Source organism: Gambusia affinis, linkage group LG08, assembly GCF_019740435.1.
Source record: "Gambusia affinis linkage group LG08, SWU_Gaff_1.0, whole genome shotgun sequence".
NCBI lineage: Eukaryota > Metazoa > Chordata > Actinopteri > Cyprinodontiformes > Poeciliidae > Gambusia > Gambusia affinis.
In genome coordinates this window covers 628,411-651,901 of record NC_057875.1, presented here as the reverse complement: position 1 = coordinate 651,901, position 23,491 = coordinate 628,411, and the positions used below count along the sequence as shown (strand labels likewise).

Genomic DNA, 23,491 nt, shown 5'->3' with positions numbered 1-23,491 from the left:
TAATTCACCCCAAACCCGAACAAACGGCAGCTTTGTTCACTTTCACTTTAATGTCCCAGAAGTTGGTGAACGTCGAACCGCCATGAAGGAAGCAGCTTCTCATACAGACTCACAGTAAACATGAAATCAGCCTCACAGCAGCTCTCTGAAACTAAATTCATACTTAATCCTGCATTCAGCTGCTGTGTAAAATAACAACAGCAGAGAAAAACAGCAAACAGCTAAACTAGAGGCTAAAATAAAGCCATGAGAGATGACACGTTTTTAGTAAAGCGGTTGCATTATTCAAGCAGATGGAGTCGTTCTGAAATGTTGCTTCGATCTTGGAAAACATAAAACGCATAATCTCGTTTCATTTTCCTCCCTCCTGCTGCTGTAAACAAAGAAGTATTTTAGAGTCTAATGTTGCTCTGCTCCGGCAGAACCAGGGAGACGCTGGGAGCCTTCCGCCTGGATATTGATGAAAATTGATGAAAATTACAGCCGACACGCAGAAAAGCGGCCGGCTGAATCCCGGCTGCACACAGAGCCTCTGGACTCTCCAGTTTTACGTTTTCTGACTCAGATGTTTGTGCTAAAACAACTGCAGAGTATCTTAAGTGGAAACAGTTAGGACTCCGATTGTTTAATGGCTACATATGAGACTGATCCACATTAAACCCAGAGAGGATCCAGTAGTTAATATTACTGCTAATGTTTTAGTTTCCAGGCTGTAGAGTCATTTAGATCGACTGTAAACATGCTGAGTTTCTACCAATCGATCAGATAAATAATCAATCAGCATCCTGCACACACTCCAACACTCTAACCCAACCATTTGACACAATGTAGACTCTCTGTCTGCACCGATGAAGAATCAAGTAAAGTTTGGTCAGAGCAGCTCAACCTGTAAATCTCCAGATGATCAGATGATCATCAAACATGAAGTAAAAAAGTAACTCCCTCTGTTTCACCTTCCATCCCAACAAACACAAAATATTCAAACGTTCACAATGTGTTTCAATAATTCAGATTCAGACCAGCATTAAAATGCTTTTTAATAAAACAGCAACATCAGAACCTGGATGGCAGAAACCTCAGAATATTACAGAAAAAACTGTAATAAAGACTGAGACCAGATATTGAGTTTGACTTTATTGAACATAGAAACTGTTTTATGGTTGGAAACATTCAGCAACATCCCAGCAGAAAAACAACAAACTGTTGAGATTAAATTCTAGGCTGAAGGCATTTCCTACAGTTTTCTGATCATCACAGTTTTTAATAACAACACATAAAATGAACAATGGAGCAAGGCAGAGGTGGCAGGGTTTAATCCAAGGGAATATTTATATTTATGTGCTAGCATACCCGGCTAACCTCAATCTGACGGTGCCTTTAAGTACATTCTGCTATTTGATGCATTTATAGCAAGAAGACTTGATTTCATCTTTATTTGATTCTCTGTCAAATAAAGATGAAATGAAACTTTAAAGAAGAGATAAAATTCAGTCAGAGATGTTTGTGATTCTGATTGATTTTACATTTTTCTCTGGATTATTTATTCTGCTGCTCAGTGATTTGTTGGATGAACTGCTGTTCAATCGCTGACGACCTTTGACCCGACTCCCACGCCTCTCACCAGCACAGAAAGGGCGAGCGAGTCTTTTCATCGACTCACTGACCAGCAGCAAATTCAGGAGAGAAAGCATCATGCAAGTCCAATCACAAACCCAAGCCGAGCAGAACCGCCCAGAGACCCGGAGCGCCGGCTGAAACGGACTCACTGAAGGATGACCTCTGAACTGTCGAAGGCAGAAAGCTGATGGCGGACGAGATGCTGCAAAACACGGCGCTTCTGAAAACCATCGCAGATTAAACCAACAATCTCACATGAAGAGCTGGAGGGGGGCTGTGCGGTCCGGCGTGAGGGTGCAGCATCGCTTCATCGCAGCATCGTTCTGTCGCAGCATTGCTGCATTACAACGCTCTGCCGCAGCATCATAGCAACGCTTTGTTGCAGCATCGCTTTATCACTTCATCGCCGCATTCCTTCATCGCAGCATCACAACGCTTCATCGCAGCATCACAGCAACGCTTTGTAGCAGCATCGCTTTGTCGCAGCATCACAGAATCCCAACGTTGCAGCATCACATCTGGCTGACGGTGGAAGAGGTCGGAGGCCGGCAGCCTGCAGGTGCTGCTGTGACTTCATGGCCTCCATGCCTTCGTTCCTCTGGTGTTTGTGACGCAGAAGGGACTGCAGCATCATGATGGTGGCAGAGCGGCGCTCAGCAGGGCTGAACCGTGTTTCCATGCTGCTGATGACGGCGGCTCACTGTGTCGCCGGAGGAGAAAACGTCAACTCCTTTCCTGCTGCTCTGCAGCTCATTCAAACGTTTCTTCAGCTCCACTCCACTCTCCCTCTTTGTGCCGCGTTTGTGTGATGAACAGTGTTCGTACAGTACGGTGACACTGGAGGAGAAGGGCGCTATGAATGTTTAATGTGTACTTTTCATAAATTACTGCTGCAACATCAACCCAGCAGCACTGAAGCATCTGCTTCTCGTCCTCCTGGTGATTGTTGGGGGATTTCAGGGCACTGAGAGGAAAGCTGAACCTGGCAAGCATGAGGCGGGATGGAGGCTTCACACCCATCCTTCAGAGTAAACACAGTGTGTGTGTGTGTGTGTGTGTGTGTGCGCGTGTGTGTGAGAACAGGGAATCTCTGTCACTGTCAGGAGCTACGAGCTCCTGCAGCAGCAAAGTCGTGTCCTTGTCCATTCTGCCATTTTTACCCACACCGCTATATTGAGAAGTGCCATTACTCATTTGTGACAACGTGCTGCAAACCCGGAGAGAAATGGGCGACGTCAAGGCCGGCGCTGGCCGGCAGTGACAGCAGCCGGGTTATTTCACCTGGGACACATTTAAACAAGGAGCCAGCTCCATTAATGAGTGTCTGAAACACATCATGCATCAAACCTCACGTTTACACACTTAATCACATTTCAGACACAAACTGTGTTAAAGCAACAGTGCAGGTTTGTTCCTGATGAAGGAACGACATCAAAACATGACAGGTACCAAACAGTGCTGAACATCCGGACTGGGTCGGGGAACCGGGTTATCGGACCGGGTCGGGGAACCGGGTTATCGGACCGGGTCAGGGGAACCGGAGAAACTACAACATGGCCGACAGTTTGGCCTGAAGGCCTTGAAGAAGAAACACATTTACTGACAATGTAAATCCATCCGTCCAGGATTTCAGTTTAATTTAAATTTAGAAAGTCGGGCACTACTTTGTGTTTGTCCTGCAGAATTTAAAACATACTGAAGTGAAAATGTGAAAAACTTTAACAACCTGTGAGTACGAAGATATTTTCTAAAATTCAAAGTAAGACATTTATCACTTCAACACACAAAAAACAACAAATTAATGTTTTAATCATCTGGCATAATGTGAAGGTCTTTGTGCCGCGTCTGCATTCAGTCCTCTAAGTTATAAAACATCACATTTAACTCAACATATTCAGGCTGCGAAGCAAATTGAACAGAAAATGACAATCTAACTTTGTTTTAATGGTTTTGTTGTGTTGGAGATGGTTTTGCTGCTCCCTGCGACGATCTGCAGCTGGAGCACAGCAGGCTTCACCTTCCTCATCATCCTCATCATCCAGTTTTAGCTTCTGTAGCCGCCGAACTTCAGGGTTTCTTCCAAAAGTTTTATGCAGTGACCTACTTCTGCTGCTGACCTTTAAGCTGCTTTCAGACGGTTTTAAGACGCATTTTGTTGGAGCCCAGCTGCAGGAAAACGGTTTGCAAACGGCAGAACCAGAGTTCAGGATTTTGTCTGACAGCAACAAGCAGAAAACAAACACAGATCAGAGTTTTAGACTGATGAGGTCACAGTGGTTTCCTTAGAAATGATTAAATGATCCTGTTACAATGAGTGGATCCTTTTCTTGGTGGCTTATGGACACTGAGCCTGATTATGATGCTGCTCATAATTCAGTAACTTTTACTCCGAAGGTGTTTTGTTGTGCTGCTTTAGCAGTGTTTGGTGTGATGGATGCAGGAAGAGGGAAAGATGATTCATGTTGTGTTGCTATGTTGGCAGGATGTCACATCTTCGTCGTCGTCCCAAAAGCCTGGCTGAGCGCTGAGAGCCGGCTTACAGTAAATCTGTTTCCCTCTGCAGGATCAGGCTTTTACAGGAAATGCAATATTACATTTCAGCCTGAGCACATGGAAAATATATAAAACATAACAAAAGAACAATAAACAGGCTTTTTATTTTGGGTCTTATCAGCTGCTACATTTGAACGGTGCCTGTTTATGCTCCCTGAAGGCAGAGAAATGCTCTGCACAACTGCTGCGCTGCCAAAACAACAAGAAACAATACAGAGAGGAAAGTGCGTATCTTGGAGCGTGCATTTGTTAAATTGAAACGCGTTCTTCCATTAATTCACATATTGATCGGTCGCAAAAAAGGGAGGAATAAATTACTCATTAAATTCAGAGTTTTGCTTATAATAGGAATCATTCATCAGTCACTTATCTCCCTCTGGGCCTGTTGCACCAAACTAGCGCTGACAAATTACAACCTGATTCTCTCCACCTCCACTGCAGGCACTTATCAGTTATCACAGCCATTTGTTCTGCCAATACTGGAATATTTCCACTCTGCATGAGGCGGGAAACAAAAAGGAGGTTTTGGCAAATATGAATCCAACGGCAACAAGAACACGACAATGAGCTGTAAAAAAAATAAAGAGAGAGAGAGAGAGAGAGAGAGTCTGAGTGCTGAGATAATTGAAAACCAGCAAAGACGCGTTGAAGCAGCTTGACGACCACAAATATTATCTCAGATTGTAGATTTCAGTCGGTGGGATTTGAGTGCATCAGTCACTGAAACAAGATTTTAAATACGCAGAAGGCGGAGCGACGGTACGGAGAGGGTGGAGCTACGGGACGGAGAGGGCGGAGCGACGGGACGGAGAGGGCGGAGCGACGGGACAGAGAGGGCGGAGCAGGATGTGGACGGAAGGACGGATTACCTAATGAGTCTCAGGGCGACGCTGTTACCGGCTCTCTCTCATCCAGACGGTTATTTTATTTAACCACGGCGCATGATGAAAGGGTGAATGTGTGTCATTTAATGCGATGAAAGGGTGAATGTGTGTCATTTAATGCGATGAGAGGGTGAATGTGATGAAAGGGTGAATGTGATGAAAGGGTGAATGTGATGAAAGGGTGAATGTGATGAAAGGGTGAATGTGATGAAAGGGTGAATGTGTGTCGTTTAAGACTTTGAAGCAGAGATGAAAGATAAAGACGAAATAATTTTCTAAATGAAGTTTTCCTCTCCAATTCAACTGGGCAGCAGATTTCCATGTTAACATACTGGCCACTTTATTAGGCACAGCTGGTTAGCACCAATTAGCAAAGGTCAAAGGTCAATTATCTTAAAAACTACCAACATCATCAGCAACATTTTAACTCAAAAATCCTTTTAGCTACTAAATGATTAAATCCACAACCAAGACATTTCAGTTTTTAAACTGTTACGGTTCTTCAAAACGTTTTTCATTTATTCATCTTTCAAATGTTTCACTGCGTTTCAAAAAGGATCCAGATTCAGGATTAACCAGGTTAAATTATTAATGACATCCGTTTCTTACAAGGGAAAATGTTTAATACGACACAATATTTGTTCATAAGGCAGCTTTAAATAAAACTGTTTATCCAGAGAGTTTTACTGACAATCAGACTTCACTGATAAAATCAGCTTTTATCTAATTAAACTCAGATAAATACAGCGAGCATTTTGAAAAAACGACCCAATCCGGATCTTATACTGGGAATAAATTTGTTCAATCGAGTCCAAAAAAGTTTGGATCAATAAGAAAAACCAAAGATGTGAGATCCAATCAGATACCTTTATTTAAAGCTTTTCATTCATTTGCACTTGGGACAAAATGTTTGTAAACCCTTAATGTAGATGAATGAATGAATGAATGAATGAATGAATGAATGAATGAATGAATGAATGAATGAATGAACTATTAAAGTGAGTTCCTGTCTTCATTCAGCGCTGAAATAAGTCGTTTATTACGGAGGTTCTTCAGTGCCAACCGTAAAGTTGAAAAGCTGCGTTGATCATGAAGAATCTTCCATTTTGGTGAAACTTTAATGAACTGCAGGAGGAAACACTTCGACCAAACAGCAGCTGAGCCATTTAGGACGTCGGTCAATATCCAGAGTGACTCTTTGTCACCAATCAGAGCATAAATGTCTCCGTGTCTTAAAGCCGGAGGATCAGCAGTGATTACATTTCATCTTCAGGAAGACAAGCATGTTCCAAATTTAATCTCAATCCTTCAGAGAGTTGTTAAGACATTTGAGAAATTCAATTAAATCTGCTAACGCCGGCAGAGCGAGATGTAAGGACGGCGACATGACAGAGTCAAAGGATCCGTCTCCTGGGACGGCGGCGGCAAATAATTATATTAAATGTCAGGATAATCCGTTGTGACCACAAGAGCTACACCAATTACCTGACAGAGAAATCTCATGTCTCCAGCAGAATACATGATCACAAAATTCACTAAATGAAAATATCACCTCAGAAAATGTAAACAGAGCAAGAAAAGCTGAATGAAATGCAAACCATGTCTGCCGGAACCTGGAGTCCAACGACCAGAACCCCTGGAAACCCCTGGAAACCCCTGGAAATCCCTGGAAACCTGGACATCCACAGCAGCTGGCCTCCTCACTGAGGGGAGAGAAGCAGCAGGACTCCTGCAGCACAGAGGCTGATGATCCGACTGAAGGGTCTCTGGTTTCTGGACTCTTCCCCCGGCGAAGCGTCACATGAACCGAAGCAGATGGAGTTTTAGGATGAAATGCAAACAATCATTCTGCCGCCTGCAGAGACTTTAGATTAATCAAAGAAAAGGAGAACCAAAGTTTCATCACTGATGTCCAGATGTTGGACCTCAGATAATCAGATTTAATCTCCTCACTTCCTGTTTTCAGCTCCTTTCAGCGGTTTAATGTCTCTGCTAAACATTTAAACTTTGTTCCTGTGAAATGGCTGCAGAAAGATGCAGATCAGTTCATCTCACCCTCCGTCTCCTGATCATCCATCCAGGATGCAGCAGCGGCTTCCCGCCAACAACTAAACATGAACCGCTTCACTGGGGTTGCTAGGTAACAGGGCAGACCATGATGTGATAACCAGGAGGTTTTTGAAACGGCTCGTTTTCCAGACACCAAAAACATAAACTTACTGCCAGAAAACGACTGGAGGATCACATGGAGCTCAGATGGTTTCTACAAGCTGCAGAGACCCAAAAGGAAGAAGACAAACATGTCAAAAGTTCATTTTTCATCATAGCTATTGTAACATTATGGGGTAGGCAGCTAACTGCGGCTACAAAAGCAGCATCAGAGGAGTGTTCTTTAAAAGAGATGTGCATGAAAAACAGGAGGCAGGGCTTTTAGTTAGCCTTCTCGCCTTCTTCAGATCCAGATGAGGATCTGGTCCAACAAGACAAACCCCGACCTTTTCTAAGAGGCTGAGACACAATGAGCGGTGACAGAATCCTGGTGACGTTCTGGGTAAACGGCACCAACAATTCAGGAAATCAAATCAGTAGATTCAAAGATTTGGATCAATTTGTGTGTAGGACGCCAACAGTGAGCTGCAATCACAGTGGAAACAGGAGGAAACAGGTGAGGAAGGTCCGACGGGGCGATGGAGGCTTTGAATAAGCTAGCAGAGTTTGGGGCAACACAGGAAGTGGGCCTGCAAAAATAAAAGTCCCTAACTAACTGCAGGTTACACGATCCTTTAAATTCAATCCCTAAATGCAGAAATCAGCCGGAGAGAGCAGCTGGACTCGGCTGAGTGAAGAAGAACCATCACAGATTCTCTGTCTGCCTCCTGAAGGGTTAAAGGTCAGCAGCTCTTCTTCAGTGGGACAGACAGTCAGGATGAGTCCCAGCAGCATTTAAAGGTAAACAAATATTGGATTTGTATTTAGTAAATCTACAATACAGACACTTTTAACTGGAGCTTTTTATTAAAACAGATTCTTCATTCTAAAAGATTTAATCCAGCTGCTGCTGATGATGATGATGGTGATAATAATGACGAAGGTGATGATGATGATGAAGCTGACGATGATGATAATAATAATGATGATGAAGGTGATGATGATGATGATGATGATAATGATGAAGGTGATGATGATGATGAAGGTGATGATGATGATAATAATGATGAAGGTGATGATGATGATGATAATAATGATGAAGGTGATGATGATGATGATAATAATGATGAAGGTGATGATGATGATGATAATAATGATGAAGGTGATGATGATGATGATGATGATGAAGGTGATGATGATGATGATGATGATGATGATGATAATAATGATGAAGGTGATGATGATAATGATGAAGGTGATGATGATGATGATAATGATAATGATGAAGGTGATGATGATGATGATAATAATGATGAAGGTGATGATGATGATGATAATAATGATGAAGGTGATGATGATGATAATAATGATGAAGGTGATGATGATGATGATAATAATGATGAAGGTGATGATGATGATGATAATAATGATGAAGGTGATGATGATGATGATGATGATGAAGGTGATGATGATGATGATGATGATGATGATGATGATGATGATGAAGGTGATGATGATGATGATGATGATGATGATAATAATGATGAAGGTGATGATGATAATGATGAAGGTGATGATGATGATGATGATGATGATGATAATGATGATGAAGGTGATGATGATGATGATGATAATGATGAAGGTGATGATGATGATAATAACGATGAAGGTGATGATGATGATGATGAAGGTGATGATGATGATGATAATAATGATGAAGGTGATGATGATGATGATAATGATGATGAAGGTGATGATGATGATGATAATGATGATGAAGGTGATGATGATGATGATGATGATAATGATGAAGGTGATGATGATGATGATGCCTGACTGTCTTCCTCTGTGTTTCTTCACCATAATGGTCTCTGCTGGTTCCCAGTGATCCACCAGCAGAGACCAGCTGATCATTTCGGTCTGAAGTGAATCTGGATTCCAGCGTCGCCGTCCAGGTGAAACCAGTAAGTTAATGGCTGATGACTGAAGCTGCATCAGGGCTTCCTGTCTCACCATGATTAGGATTCATGAACATCTGCAGAAGGTTTCTGGCACCAGATGCCTCCAAACATTTCATCAACTTCGTTTTTAATTTCTTACATTTGCAATTAAGATGGCTGACACATGAATGATCTGCGAATGCCTCACTTCTCCCCTCAAGCATTTTTCTGTCTGCAGCGTTTTGTCTGCAAATCAAAGTCACATATTTGGGGAAATAAATTGTTTTATTTTGTGGCTGAGATGTAACTGACAGGAAGATCCATTTTATTCCGACCGAGTAATAAATCTAAATGTTGATACCAAAGGATTTATGACGATGAAGACACAGAATCAGACGGTAGAGATTTTATTTTCCAGCTGTTTTTAGCAGTCATATCTTAGTGATGCTAAGCTAAGTGATGTTCATCAGCGCAGACAGAGCCTCTGCTCAGCGTAGCACCAGATTAAACCAGATTAAATATCTGGATGTTTCTATGACATCTGAATGCAGTCGAACTGATTTTGCAGCCAGACACACGTCTCACTATACGGAGCTTCATCTGATCGTTTTAAAGAATCATCATTCTTTAAAACATGATCTGGATTTTTCTTTTTTTAATCACGTCATATTTCCTCAATCAGAATAATATTTTTTATATCTCTTCAATAAAACAGCCATTACCAGAGCTCATGTGAAAAATGACACAGTGCAAAAACAAAATCTGACCAAGTATCGTTTCTCTATTTCCAGTGAAAATGTCTTAGCGCACTTAAAATAAGACAAAACAACAAAACTAACTATTAAATTAGTTTTCATAAGAGTTAATTTGAAGTCAATAATTCCTTCATAATGATGAAAAATGAAATTCACTTACAACAAGGAAAGAATGTCTTGTTTTAAGTGAAACAATTTGCCAGTTTATCTAATCTGAAACATCATCTCCGTAAACCGAGCTTCATAATTTCCAGTTTCCACGTCAACTAGAGAGGCAGCACTGAGCTGAAGCAACTCACCATGAGCGTGTTCTCTGACCGGACAGGAAGTGGGGAGACGTCCACCTGCGCCCGGTCGTCTGCGTGCGATCCGAAGCCGTGGACCAGCAGCACCGGGCCGCAGGACTCCACGTCCCGGTGGGGAACCAGGTTCAGGTCTCCGTCCACGTGGAAGCTGGGGTCTGACACTTCAAACGACACATCCTCGTTCCCCGCGCAGTCATCAAACTCCACTGCAAGAAACACACACACACACACACTGCTGTGACAGTGTTCCCAGCAAATTACCAACGACAGAACCGCAGGAAGAGCGGCGGCCATGACAGTCACCGAGGCGAACAGCAGAACCTGAGAGGCTGTCAAACAACACATGAAGCAGGATGCTTAGATATAAACACATCGCCGGAGGAAAAACACACAACGGAGCCAAGAGCAGCACGATCAGAGGGAACGTCAGCAGCAGCGCTCCGACCGACCGAGGCTGCAGCGGCGCTCCGACCGACCGAGGCTGCAGCAGCGCTCCGACCGACCGAGGCTGCAGCAGCGCTCCGACCGACCGAGGCTGCAGCAGCGCTCCGAACGACCGAGGCTGCAGCAGCGCTCCGACCGACCGAGGCTGCAGTGCAACATGCTGCCCTGTCTGGACGCATTAACGCCTCCTGATTCCTTTTCGGCGCTGTGGGGACGCTGTGGAGGCCTAAGTCCTCGACCCGACCATCGTGGGTTCGATTCCCGACCTGGTGACCTTTGCTGCATGTCTTCCACTTTCTCTCATTACCTGTCAATTCACTATCTAATAAAGGCCACAAGAGCCAATAAAACATTTTTTTTAAAAAGCTCCCGGCTTCCTGTTGCAGAAAAATCACAGAAAAAACTATTTAAATGCACAAGAACACAAACGCATCACACAGTGACTCCTGTCTGGTCCCACTACACCAGGAGTTATCCCTCATCATATACACTTATCTCTCACATCCACCTGGCCTGCAGCATCCATCAACTCCCAGTTAGCGCTGCTGCTGCGAATTGGGATCAGACGGAGCGTTACGGATAAGAAGGAGCGTTACGGATAAGAAGGAGCGTTACGGATCAGACAGAGCGTTGCGATCAGACGGAACGTTACAGATCAGACGGAACGTTACGGATAAGAAGGAGCGTTACCGATCAGACGGAACGTTACGGATCAGACGGAACGTTGCGATCAGACGGAACGTTACGGATAAGAAGGAGCGTTACCGATCAGACGGAGCGTTGCGATCAGACGGAGCGTTGCGATCAGACGGAGCGTTACGATCAGACGGAGCGTTGCGATCAGACGGAGCGTTACGATCAGACGGAGCGTTGCGATCAGACGGAGCGTTACGATCAGACGGAGCGTTGCGATCAGACGGAGCGTTACGGATCAGACGGAACGTTGCGATCAGACGGAACGTTGCGATCAGACGGAACGTTGCGATCAGACGGAACGTTACGGATAAGAAGGAGCGTTACCGATCAGACGGAGCGTTACAGATCAGACGGAGCGTTACGATCAGACGGAGCGTTACGGATAAGAAGGAGCGTTACCGATCAGACGGAGCGTTACAGATCAGACGGAGCGTTACGATCAGACGGAGCGTTACGGATAAGAAGGAGCGCATCGATCAGACGGAGCGCTACAGATCAGACGGAGCGTTACGATCAGGACGGAGCGCTATGCGATCAGACGGAGCGTTACGGATCAGACGGAGCGTTACAGATCAGACGGAGCGTTACGGATCAGACGGAACGTTGCGATCAGACGGAACGTTACGGATAAGAAGGAGCGTTACCGATCAGACGGAGCGTTACAGATCAGACGGAGCGTTACGATCAGACGGAGCGTTACAGATCAGACGGAGCGTTACCGATCAGACGGAGCGTTACGGATCAGACGGAGCGTTACGATCAGACGGAGCGTTGCGATCAGACGGAGCGTTACGGATCAGACGGAGCGTTACGGATCAGACGGAGCGTTACGGATCAGACGGAGCGTTACGGATCAGACGGAGCGTTACGATCAGACGGAGCGTTGCGATCAGACGGAGCGTTACGGATCAGACGGAGCGTTACGGATCAGACGGAGCGTTACGGATCAGACGGAGCGTTGCGATCAGACGGAACGTTGCGATCAGACGGAGCGTTGCGATCAGACGGAGCGTTACGGATCAGACGGAGCGTTACGATCAGACGGAGCGTTACGATCAGACGGAGCGTTACGATCTGTCTGATCACAACGCTCCTGATAAGACGGCACTTTTTCTCCATTCATGTTGAAGCAGATATAATATATATATATATATATATATACATATATATATATTTATGTATAAAATGAAGCTCATCGCTGCTCAGAGCTGAAGGAGCATTTAACGGAGAATGCCGTCCAGTTATCATAACTCATAAAAAGTTATTTAAAAGTGCGTTGCTCGAGTTATTAGTACTTTAGGATGAACTCCGATGATCTCTGCAGGTTTCATTCAGGCAGACTTGGCTTTGTACCAGCAAACATTTGGCAGCGTTTGGAAATATTAGCTTAATTATTCTGGTTTTTAATGATGTTTAGAAATAATTGAAGTGAAACAGCTAGTTTAGATCGCTGGGGTGGAACTGCTTTGTTTTTTCCTGCCACAACAGAGTTCTCCCAAGACTCTTCGTATTTTGCATTTTTTCTAAGGTAATTAATGTTTTGTTGTGGTTTTTGTATCAGATGGTCATGTTGATCTGTTGGTTTGATTATTTGAATAAATTCTGGTTGATTGTGTCTTTGCGGTTTCACTTTTAGCCCCGACGTTAACGGACCTACGAGACGAGACAACAAGCAGCAGGTGAAAAAGTCTCGTTCTCAACACATCAGGTCTGCAGATTGAGCAGCTCCAGGTTCACTTCCAGTGTTTAGTTTGGAGAAAAACAGTCAGTAATCATGAAGACGAAATCTGGTGAAAGCAACACGGATTAGAAACAATTAATTCTGATTTCTGTTTTATCAAAGGGCTAATTTACATAAAGTGGCTCTACAATGTTTAATAAATTACAATATCCAGCCGTCAGAAATAAATGCTTTAATTAGTGCAACATTTCTGCAGCATTATGTCTGTAAGGCTGAGGTCGATTCATTTCATGTTTTCATGTTTTCATGCTGACAGAAGCTTTGACATTATGACATTATTGTGATATTTTCTGTTTCTGTGAAAGCTTAAAGTGTTTCTCTGCTCCCGCTCCGAACCGGAGAACCCGCTGAGCCCAAAGCTCTGGTTTCTGCTGGTTCTGCTGGAGACTTCCCGTCGTTCCGGTCCGGCGGATCGGAAGACGATCTAACAGGAACAGACTCAGCGGAGAGCTGGTTATGAAACTGCAGGAACATCGCTTCATACCCGATTCAAAAAACACAAACTATCAGTCCTGTAGTTCTAAAACTGAGGAGTATCTGAGACTAATATTTAATATTTACTTTAAATCACTCATATAGTTTTGATTACCTGCAGAGAGACGAAGCACAAACACCTTTATGTCCTGTAATCCAACCAGGCCGTTACAGCGTTCGTATGTATTGATGCTCGAAGCGACGCGCAGCAGGAACGCCGTTTAACAGCAGCAGCCATCTTTTAATTTAATTAATACTTTACTGCTTGAGCCGTCCAGCCTTCAGCAGCGAGTGCAACAGAACCAGTCCGTGGCGGGTCGACCCTGACTCTGATCAATAGGCTGCGGTTTATCAGAACGCTCATTTGATACACTTAACCTTTGTATCCGTTCAGTCTGGCTTCTATCGGCTCTCTGCAGACAAAATCTTTATTTACCACTGAGAGGAGGAGAGTATCAGAGGGAAGATGAGAAAGTAAAATGAATCCAAAAATGGCAGAATTAATACGAGTCCAACAGGCAGCAGCTTCTGCTATCGCACAAACTCAACGCTCTCCTCTAAGCCGAAGCATGAAAGATGTGTTCATTTCCATCCCCATTACAAGCCCCAGATTTATTTCAATAACATGGCTGACTCTTTAGAGGCTGCAAATTGCAGCAGCAAACAGTGTCAGCTGCATTTCAAAGGCAGCCGAGTGTTTGATGATATTCTAATGCTGTCAGGTTTTGGGGATTTCTCTGAAGAAACTGTGAATTGGCAGCTTTGAAGTCAGACAACAATGACGGAATGTAAGTTACCCGACTTCAGCGCAGCTGCACAGCCACCACTCCTCCAGAACCAGCAGAACACGGATCAGAGGCGCCAACATCTTCACAGGAAGCATGGCTACAGCTGAGCTTAATGTTTTATATTTATATGAACTAAAACTCATGTGATCAACCATCAGGCTGTGAGAGAGCAGCCAAGGCTACACAGCTCCGCAGCTAAACTCATCAGGCCTAGCCTGGTTAGCAGTTAGCATGCTAACTGTGCTAAACTGTCCCTGCCTATTAGGCCTAGCCTGGTTAGCAGTTAGCATGCTAAACTGTTCCTGGTTATCAGGCCTAGCCTGGTTAGCAGTTAGCATGCTAACTGTGCTAAACTGTCCCTGCTTATTAGGCCTAGCCTGGTTAGCAGTTAGCATGCTAAACTGTTCCTGGTTATCAGGCCTAGCCTGGTTAGCAGTTAGCATGCTAACTGTGCTAAACTGTCCCTGCTTATTAGGCCTAGCCTGGTTAGCAGTTAGCATGCTAACTGTGCTAAACTGTCCCTGGTTATCAGGCCTAGCATGGTTAGCAGTTAGCAGCTAGTGACCTTTGTCTTAGATGACAGGTTTTCCAGCGTTTGCTAGTCCAGTATGTCCAACTTCCTGTGATACGCTCAACTAGTTTCTCTAGCGCCACACTGTGGCAGCCTGCAGGAACAGCTCTGTAGACAATTAGCTTTTAGAAGCTTCTGTAACGTTTGTTTTCAAGCACCATTCATTTTCCTTGGTGCTGATTGGCTGAAGCCCTGAGAGCAGAAATAAGATTTTAATTTCCACTGCATGTATTAATGCGTGTTAAAGTAAATTTAGTGTCTGAACTATATAGTTACAGTTATAATTGTTCTTATTGGTCTAAAGTGATTTCAGATTGCAGCAGATTGTGGGGAAGAAAACAAATGCTCTTCAAATTTCAAACTAAGTTATTTAAGTTAAAACAGACTCACTTTGGTGACTTAAGATATTAATTTATATATTTACAGTTTGACCACATATTTTAAAAAGACAATAAATCTTCAGTTTATTTTTCTTAGACTAATTTATCCTTCATCATCCCTAAAAGCACAATCAACAAAATACATTTGAATACATCTTTTTTTGAATTCCTGTTTGATAATGCTGAACTCTGAGATTATCAAGCTGCTTCCAGCTTTTGTCCGTCACATAAAGGAGATTTCTTTCCTTCCTGTCGGGTACTAAAGTTTTCCTTTGAGGTGTTTTGAAGACTATTTTCTGTCTTGCAACAAAATGTCAAGCCTCCATGATGGCAGAGATGAGAATCAGAGGAGTAATCTGAAAGGTGGCAGCGCGGCAGTGAGCTGGTGGCTGCGGAGTGAAACCGGCTCCTCCAGTAATCGCCTGGCTGGAAGGAGCTGCTGCCCAAATGGATTTACACCCAACTGCATGTTAGACTCACTGGGATTTACATTTCTCATCCAGGTCCAACTACGGGAGCCCAAGAAGAACAATCCTTCATCTCCACTGTAACAGGTTGTAAAATCAGTTATTATTATTCATCACATACAGAAATCAAATCTGAATCTTCTGATCTTACAAGCAAAGATTTCTCCTTTGGGTTTCTAATAGTGAACATTAAATATTCTTTCCCAAATCAACCTTTGTAGTTTGTTAGACGGCTGCTTTGTGTTCAGTTACTTGCTGAGAGACTCAGTTTGGTCAAATCTTCCTTTATGAACCCGACATGAAGACAAACCGCAGCTGCTGGCCGAACAGCACTGGGACAAACTTATTTAGCCGTTTCACTCCTTTTCAGGTCAACTTTTCTAATCCTTTCACTTCTTACTGTAAAAAGTGTCCTGAGTTAAAGGACTCATTTTTAAATTAATGGAATATTTTCCTATTTTATGTTTTTGTATCTTAAATACTCAGAATGTGTCTTGGGAAGATGACATGAGAAATGCTGCTTGACAAACTATTACATTATTTTCTGTTTTCTCTCCATAGCAGCTGGTCAGCGCTCTGATTGGCTGGAGGCGGGCGTCGATAACGGCATGATGCTGCCATCACCTAATTGTCCTCCCTCTCCTGGATCAGTTCTTCTGTTTGTGTCAAAGCTCCAGCATTACGCCGTCACCAAATTATGAAACAAGCAATAAACTTAACATTCTGTACAAAAACCAGCTGCTCTGGATTAAATCCAGCTGCTGTTTCTAAGGATTACGATGTTTAAGGAATTAAAATCATCTGAATCTGAAACACGTCACGCTCATTATTGCAACGTGTGATGCAGCCAATCACAATGAATGAGTGAAATATGAAGCTGTGATGAAATGAATAGTTTACAGCAGCAGAATCACCTTCAGGTGACGATGTGCTGATCTAGAGAGAAATATCTACGCTGTTCAGTGCATCTGCAGGTGAATATCCAAACCACATCAGCATTTTTTAATCTTTTCTAACTCTAATCAGGGAAAACGTGTTTAATGAATTTAGTCTGACGAGGGAGGGCGTGGCCTAATGAGGTCACCACCTCGGATCAAGGTGTGTAAGTTATTAGAAACTTCTTTTCAGGAAAAATGGGCCAAAAACGTATTTAACTGATGCTGAAAAGGATGGCCTAGTCAAAGTCCAGATCTTACTGAAAATCTGTGATGTTCTGCTTCCAGCCTGACATTTTCATGAATCATAAACATAAATATACGCTGCGTTGATTTCACCTGAAATTATTTATTCTGCTTTTTATTTTATAGACTTAATGTTTAAATTTTTTAACTTTTATGGTTTCACTTCTCCGGACGCCCGGCTCCACGTTTCAAAAAGAAACATTTAGCAATTTAATTTAGGAGCATTTAAACACAAACAAACATTTAAACACAAACAAACATTTAAACACAAACATTTAAACACAAACATTTAAACACAAACAAACATTTAAACACAAACAAACATTTAAACACAAACAAACATTTAAACACAAACATTTAAACACAAACATTTAAACACAAACATTTAAACACAAACAAACATTTAAACACAAACAAACATTTAAACACAAACATTTAAACACAAACATTTAAACACAAACATTTAAACACAAACATTTAAACACAAACAAACATTTAAACACAAACAAACATTTAAACGCTCCATAAACGTTTAAAACATTTTAAATAAAATATGACTGTTGAACCACATTATAAACTTTAAAGAATTTAAAACGTTGAACATCAGTTAGTGAAGCTTCAGAGGTTTAAGAAACATTTTCCAACATTCAGAGAGAAAATCAAGACGCTTCAGGATTAAAGATGTTTTTCCCCTCACTGATTTAGACTCAGACATGATGAACGGAGCCGCGGCGCCGAGTTACGTTTCAGATCAGAATCGTCCAGCAGAGCCGGTTCTGGCAGGTCCAGATTTCTGGGTCCGGTTCTCGTTTCAGTCGGAAAGTCAGGAAAACTGCTGGCGCCGGCCGGGGCAGGACGACCCGCTCCGTTATTACCCAGAATGCACCTGATCCGCCGGGTCAGAGCAGTACCGGGTCAGAACGGTACCGGGTCAGAGCGGTACCAGGTCAGAGCAGTACCGGGTCAGAACAGCGGTACCGGGTCAGAACCTGGCCATAATTGGAGCGTCTTTCATGCCGTCAGACAGTGAAACTGGGCTCAGTCTGAACCGGGCTGCTTCAGAACCAACAGAACCCAGCTGAGTTCTGCTGCTGGGCGTTTCCGTCCCCTCATCATGAACTGGACCGTCTCCTCAGAGCTCACCGACCTCCAGCAGCAGCTTCATGTCAGCATGGAGCAGAACCTCAGAGGACCGGTTCTGATCGGCTCGGTGGCGGTACACAGAATGTTTATATGCAGCAGATGATCTGCAGCGTCTCCATAAATTCAGTTATTTCATTCCAGCCACGTGTTGCAGGAATCATCTTCCTCCTGAAGAACCAGGAGCTTCTTAAATGTCTGAATCTTTTCTTTGACATAATCGCAGCGTGTTGCTCTCCCAGACGCACAGATTCTGTTCATGATCAGCGGCTTCATCAGGAGGCAGACCCACTCGGACTCCGCTCTGCTGCGTGCTGATTGGCCAGATAACCCGCAGTCGGTATTCTGTAAAGATTCGACGCCTCCTGAACGTGTGGGTTTGTTCTCGTGGACGTTCTGCGGTTCTCGGATCCGAACCAGGCCGACCGGAGGCTGAATGTATGGAAGCGACGCTGCAGTTCATAGATCAGATGGACGCGCCCTTTCATTTCTTGCAGTGTGGAAGCGTGTCTAATACTGACAGCGACAGTAAACATCTGGTGTCTGCATGCAGCGCATGTTGAGTCCTGCAGGCGCAGGCTTTGAAGTTTCCTGTCTCCACCTGCTTATTTAAGAACTCGCTTCATTCCAAACAGGAAAAGAAAACGCATCGAAGCGTTTCAGTGAGCCGCTGACGGACCGCCGACTCCGAGATGTAACTAATAATAAAACACAGTAATCTTTGGAAATGACAAAGTCATAATTAACAGGTTCTGTTGGCGGAAATGCAGCCAATGTGAAACAGGTTCTAGTCCAAACCAACACATGAAGACAAAAATAGTCTGTTGGTTCACAAACTGAAACACTTTTCTCAGTCTGAACGCCAGCATTTGGTCCAAAGATCGATTTCTGAACTATTGGTTTATTCCAGCTCAGGACGTTTCGACTTCAGGGGTTTTTGTGGAAAGGAGATGAAGATGACCAGACTGAGGAAGAGGTGAACACAACGCCGGACCACAGCTAGCTGCAGACGGAGCAGAAGAATCCAGAACAGATCAGAAGCATCTAAATATTTTACTGTTTAATGTAGAACAAAGTAAAGATGCTCCAAGTTTTGGAACATTAGCTGGAATCGGCCTGTGGAGGAATTTAGCAGCTGGACTTCACCTGGCTGTGATGAAGAGCTTTCTGATCCTTCACACTGCATAAAGAAACAAAGCAGTAATCAGTGTGATTGTTGAGTAATCATGTTACTGAACCATCCTGCAGGTTAGAGCCTGGAGCCGTTCTGAGAAAGCCGACACATTTTCATGGGCGACGTTGAAACGTGACGATAAAAAGCTCTTCTTCACTTTCAAGGCTCCAGATCTGAAAGCTTCTGTTAAACACTTTCCTCTGCTGCAACTGGCAGATTAAAATATTCTGCATTGTTTTTACATTAGTTTCCAGGTCAAAGCTGTAGAGCCTCTAACTCATCCAAGGCCCTGAAACCCTTCAGCCAAGTGTTGCAGAAGGAGCACCGCTCTTTATTGTTCCAGGGTGAGAAGGTTAAAATAAATCTGTCAACACTTCTAAGAAAAACAAAGCCTGAGGTTTTATCAGTGATCGGACCGGACCGGACCGGACCGGACCGCATCTGAAGTCCAGAAGCATCTGAATCTGGAAGTGAAAGCGTGGAGAGATTTCTCTGGTCTCTTTTGCTTCAAGAAAACATGTTTATTTTTATCCTTATGTTATAAAATGGGCTTTTTGTTTTCAACACAGGAAAGCATCTTGAATAATACATGAGCTGCAGCGATGCTGCACAGGAGAAGATGGACAAAGTGAGGATGAACGCAGAGCTGGGAGACGAAGGTGGAGCAGCAGAGCCGGCGGTCGGTTGGGCTCCATCACTGCTGGATGGAGGATTCACAGAATCCTGCACAGTTTAACTCTGCAACAGGAAACTGCTGCTGTTTTTGAGCAGCTGCACTTACACAGCGGCTAAGTGTTAGCATGCTAGCCTGTCCAGACTCTGAGCTGCAGAGTCTCAGTTAAAGTCTGGACTTTAGATCCAGAGCTGCAGCTTTCACATGTTTCTTCCTCCACCATCTGAGAAGCATTGCATGTAGAAGCTGCAGATCTCCCAGTGGCTGTGTGGGTTCTCTCTGGGTGCTCCAGCAGGACTGGACCTGGAAGCTTCTGCTGGAAAATCTGCTGCTGTTTGTGCATCAGGAGATGAAGAATTTATATACTTCTCCTGAAAGCAAAAGTCTTTTCCAAAAGCTTTCAATCAAACAGCTCCACCATGGACGCTCATTCAGAAAAGCATAAACCGATCAAACAGAAAATCACAGGCCAGCATAATTTCAAGCACATTCAGCAAAGAAGTGAAGCGGCTGGGAGACTGATGGGCGTCCAGCCAGCGGAGGCAGGCTGGCCCCGAGGCTGCTGAGCGCCGGCCGCTGGCCTCGGCCAATCACAGCGCAGAAAACAGCCCACAACTTCACTTTCGATTTTAATGTGATTCTTTTTGCTTCAATCAAAGTTCCTATTATTGTTTCGTTATGAGAAAACCGTTTAAAGTGTCTGGCTAAAGGTCGAGTTTATGAGCAGCCTGCAATTTGTTTCTAATATCTTCCTGACATTTACCACATTGTGGGGACCCTCTGCTCCTTGTGGGGACTGAAGCCTGGGCCCCACAAGGGGAAACACTGTTTTTGGGTCAGGGGTCAGATTTAGGACCACGGTGTGAATTGAGTTTTGGTTGGTTAGAGTTAGGATAAAGGTAAGGTTTAGACTGTAGAAATGAATGGAAGTTAATGGAAAGTCCCCACAAAGGTAGCTGTGCAAACGTGTGTGTGTGTGTGTGTGTGTGTGTGTGTCAGTGAGAGTCTGAACTGTTGTTTTTCATGTTTTTATTTATTTCTGCCTTAATTTAGTGTAGGAGTTATAACTGTTTTTGTGTTTCGTGGTGAGTAGGTGAACTTTGACCCCTGCTTGCCCCCGTTCAGCATGCTCAAAAACTCACCATTTTGATAACTTTTAATCAGCCATGCCTTATGATCAGGCTGACTGAGTTTGAAGCCGATCAATCGAAATCCCTAGGAGGAGTTCGATCAAATATGAAGGCTGTAAACGGCCAAAATGGGGTCAAAATCGGACCTTCAATCCAAAATGGCCGACTTCCTGTGATACTTGCACTATGGCATTAATTGTAAATTCTGAGCGTCTTGGTGAGCTCTACAACTGTACCAAATTTCAAGTCTCTATGATGAAGTAAGTGAATAGCAAAGGGTCTTTTGAAAGTTGCTAGGTGGCGCTGTTGAGCTGTTTTTAGGTTTTTTTGGCAATTTTTGCGACAACCTTCAAATTTTTAAACAGGCTTGACGCGTCCGCTCTCTTTGGGGGAGCAGAATTGTGATAGGAAGAAACAGTATGAAAACAATAAACCTTTGCAGCGCTTTGCTGCTCGGGTCTAATAATCAGACTGCAGCCGGGCATCTGATGTTGACACTTTTCCTGCTGATTTTTCCTCTCAGCCTTCCTTAAAATCGGTCCTCTGTGTGTCTGACCAGCTGGGTTCCTCGACTGCACAGATACGACCCGGAGCAGCGAAACGTTTCCTGTTCTTCAGCCCAAAGTAAACTCCACTGGCTCAGAGGAGTCAAGCAGGCTTATTCCCTAAATTATACCAGACTGAATAAATAAAACTACAGGAGAACAAGGCCAGAAGAAAGTCATGAATAGGAACTACGAGATGAAAGAGCAGAAATGTTTAGGTCCAGATATAAGGCGAGATATTCCCATCGCTGTCAAAAGCAGAGAACTCACAGTGAGGAGTGAGCAGAAAAACTCAGAAACGTTCTGCCACTCCGGCAGCGTGTTAACCACCGAGTTCACATTTAAACCCCTGAACAGTTCAAACACTTTAAGAATCAATGGCAATCAGACAGCAACGCAAAGCTGTCAGCCGCAATACAATAGAAAAAGCAAATAGTGAATAGAAAATCGAAGCCCAACTCTGAAATGTCAGGTTCAGCGTGGAAAAGCGTGACAGCACAACAATGATTTTACAATCTAAGGAAGACGCTGAATGTAGCAGAAAAGTTTTGCTCTCAACTGAAGAAACTGAGCCATGAAGGCAGAGGGATGAAATTATAACTGAATATCAGCAAACAGCAGTTTGATCTTTGCACCGAACAGCGACTCCGTGTTTTATGACGCCAACTGATGGACTTTTTAAAACTGAAAGAGTTATTTGTTTTCACCGTTTGGACCAGATGATGAGCATCCAGAAACAGAACCAGCAGAAGAGTTTTTGCTTTAGACGAGCGGCTGGAAGACGCTGCAGATTGAAACGTGAACCAACGACCTCCGGACGCTTTATGACAGCTTCCTGTCTGGACTTCACATTCAACAACAAACAAACAGCTTAGCTATTTGGTTAGCAAGCTAAACAGTTAGCGAAACATTTAGCTGTGAACTAAATAGTAAATATTTAACGAGCTTCAAATGAAATATTTGTGTGACTAATGAGCTTCAGCTGCTGCTCACGTCCATCTGAACCGTTTTCAGCTGAATGAATCGTTTCAATGGGAATACAGACGTTTACCAGTTCACTGCAGGACTTTATAGAGACCAGCTTTTATTTTGATAGTCCTTTTCTGAATCAGCAGGTTAGCTGAATCTTTAGCTTAGTTCAAAATATTTAGTATCAAACAAACATTTATGTGAAAAGTGTTACTTTTATTTTCAGCCAAGAGCTTCAGACCAACTTTAGGAAGAACAAAGACGTTAAAGTCAGATTATATAAAACCTGATCAAACTTGATCACATTTAATACATCAATAAACTTCTTCTGTCCATCCAGCCTGGACCTGTTGGCTGGGACCCAGCTGAAGCTAATGCTAATGCTAACGCTAACAGAGCGTCTGGGATCCTGAAGTCCTGATGTCACTTTTTCTCCACATTTTAAAATTCTGCTCACATTTTGTTTAACGGCTGGATGAAAATTAATCTTCTGCAACTTTTTATTAAATCTTGTGGAGCTTCGACTCTTCCAGGCCTCCCTGCAGCGTCCGCTCTCAGGCTGGACCCGGACCGGAGTTCTGACCGGGTTCTGCCTTCCCCGTGTCACCAGCTGCTCCGGATCAGAACCAGCTGCTCCGGATCAGAACCAGCTGCAGCCTGCTGACGCGCTGCCACCCACCACATGCCTGCATGAAAACGGCCTTTCCTGTAATTACAGTCATTCGTCAGAAGAACACCTTGATTTATGGCCAAATTAAAAATACAGCAGAAAAGAAGCCGCCGGTCCTGGTACTGCCGGTCCTGGTACCACCGGCGCCACAGAGTGATTAATGCGACGCCATTAGAGGCGTGAGAGTTCCGGATCGGCACCGGAACCGGGCCGGGTCGGGAACAAGGAGAAGCGGCTCATGCCTGC

At 43.7% G+C, this 23,491-nt stretch overlaps 1 protein-coding gene across 6 annotated transcripts in view; it reads right to left on the bottom strand.

Annotated features, from left to right (window-relative positions):
- Positions 1–23,491, bottom strand: part of cdh13 (cadherin 13, H-cadherin (heart)) — a 237,492-nt gene that overhangs the window by 139,541 nt on the left and 74,460 nt on the right. For 5 of the 6 annotated variants that reach the window (XM_044123866.1, XM_044123869.1, XM_044123868.1 and 2 more), the window contains exon 3: positions 10,197–10,408. In XM_044123866.1, coding sequence (XP_043979801.1) covers positions 10,197–10,408 — 212 coding nt within the window. Of the gene's footprint in view, positions 1–40; positions 131–10,196; positions 10,409–23,491 lie in introns of those variants that run through there. The other variant, XM_044123871.1, reaches the window with a different exon arrangement.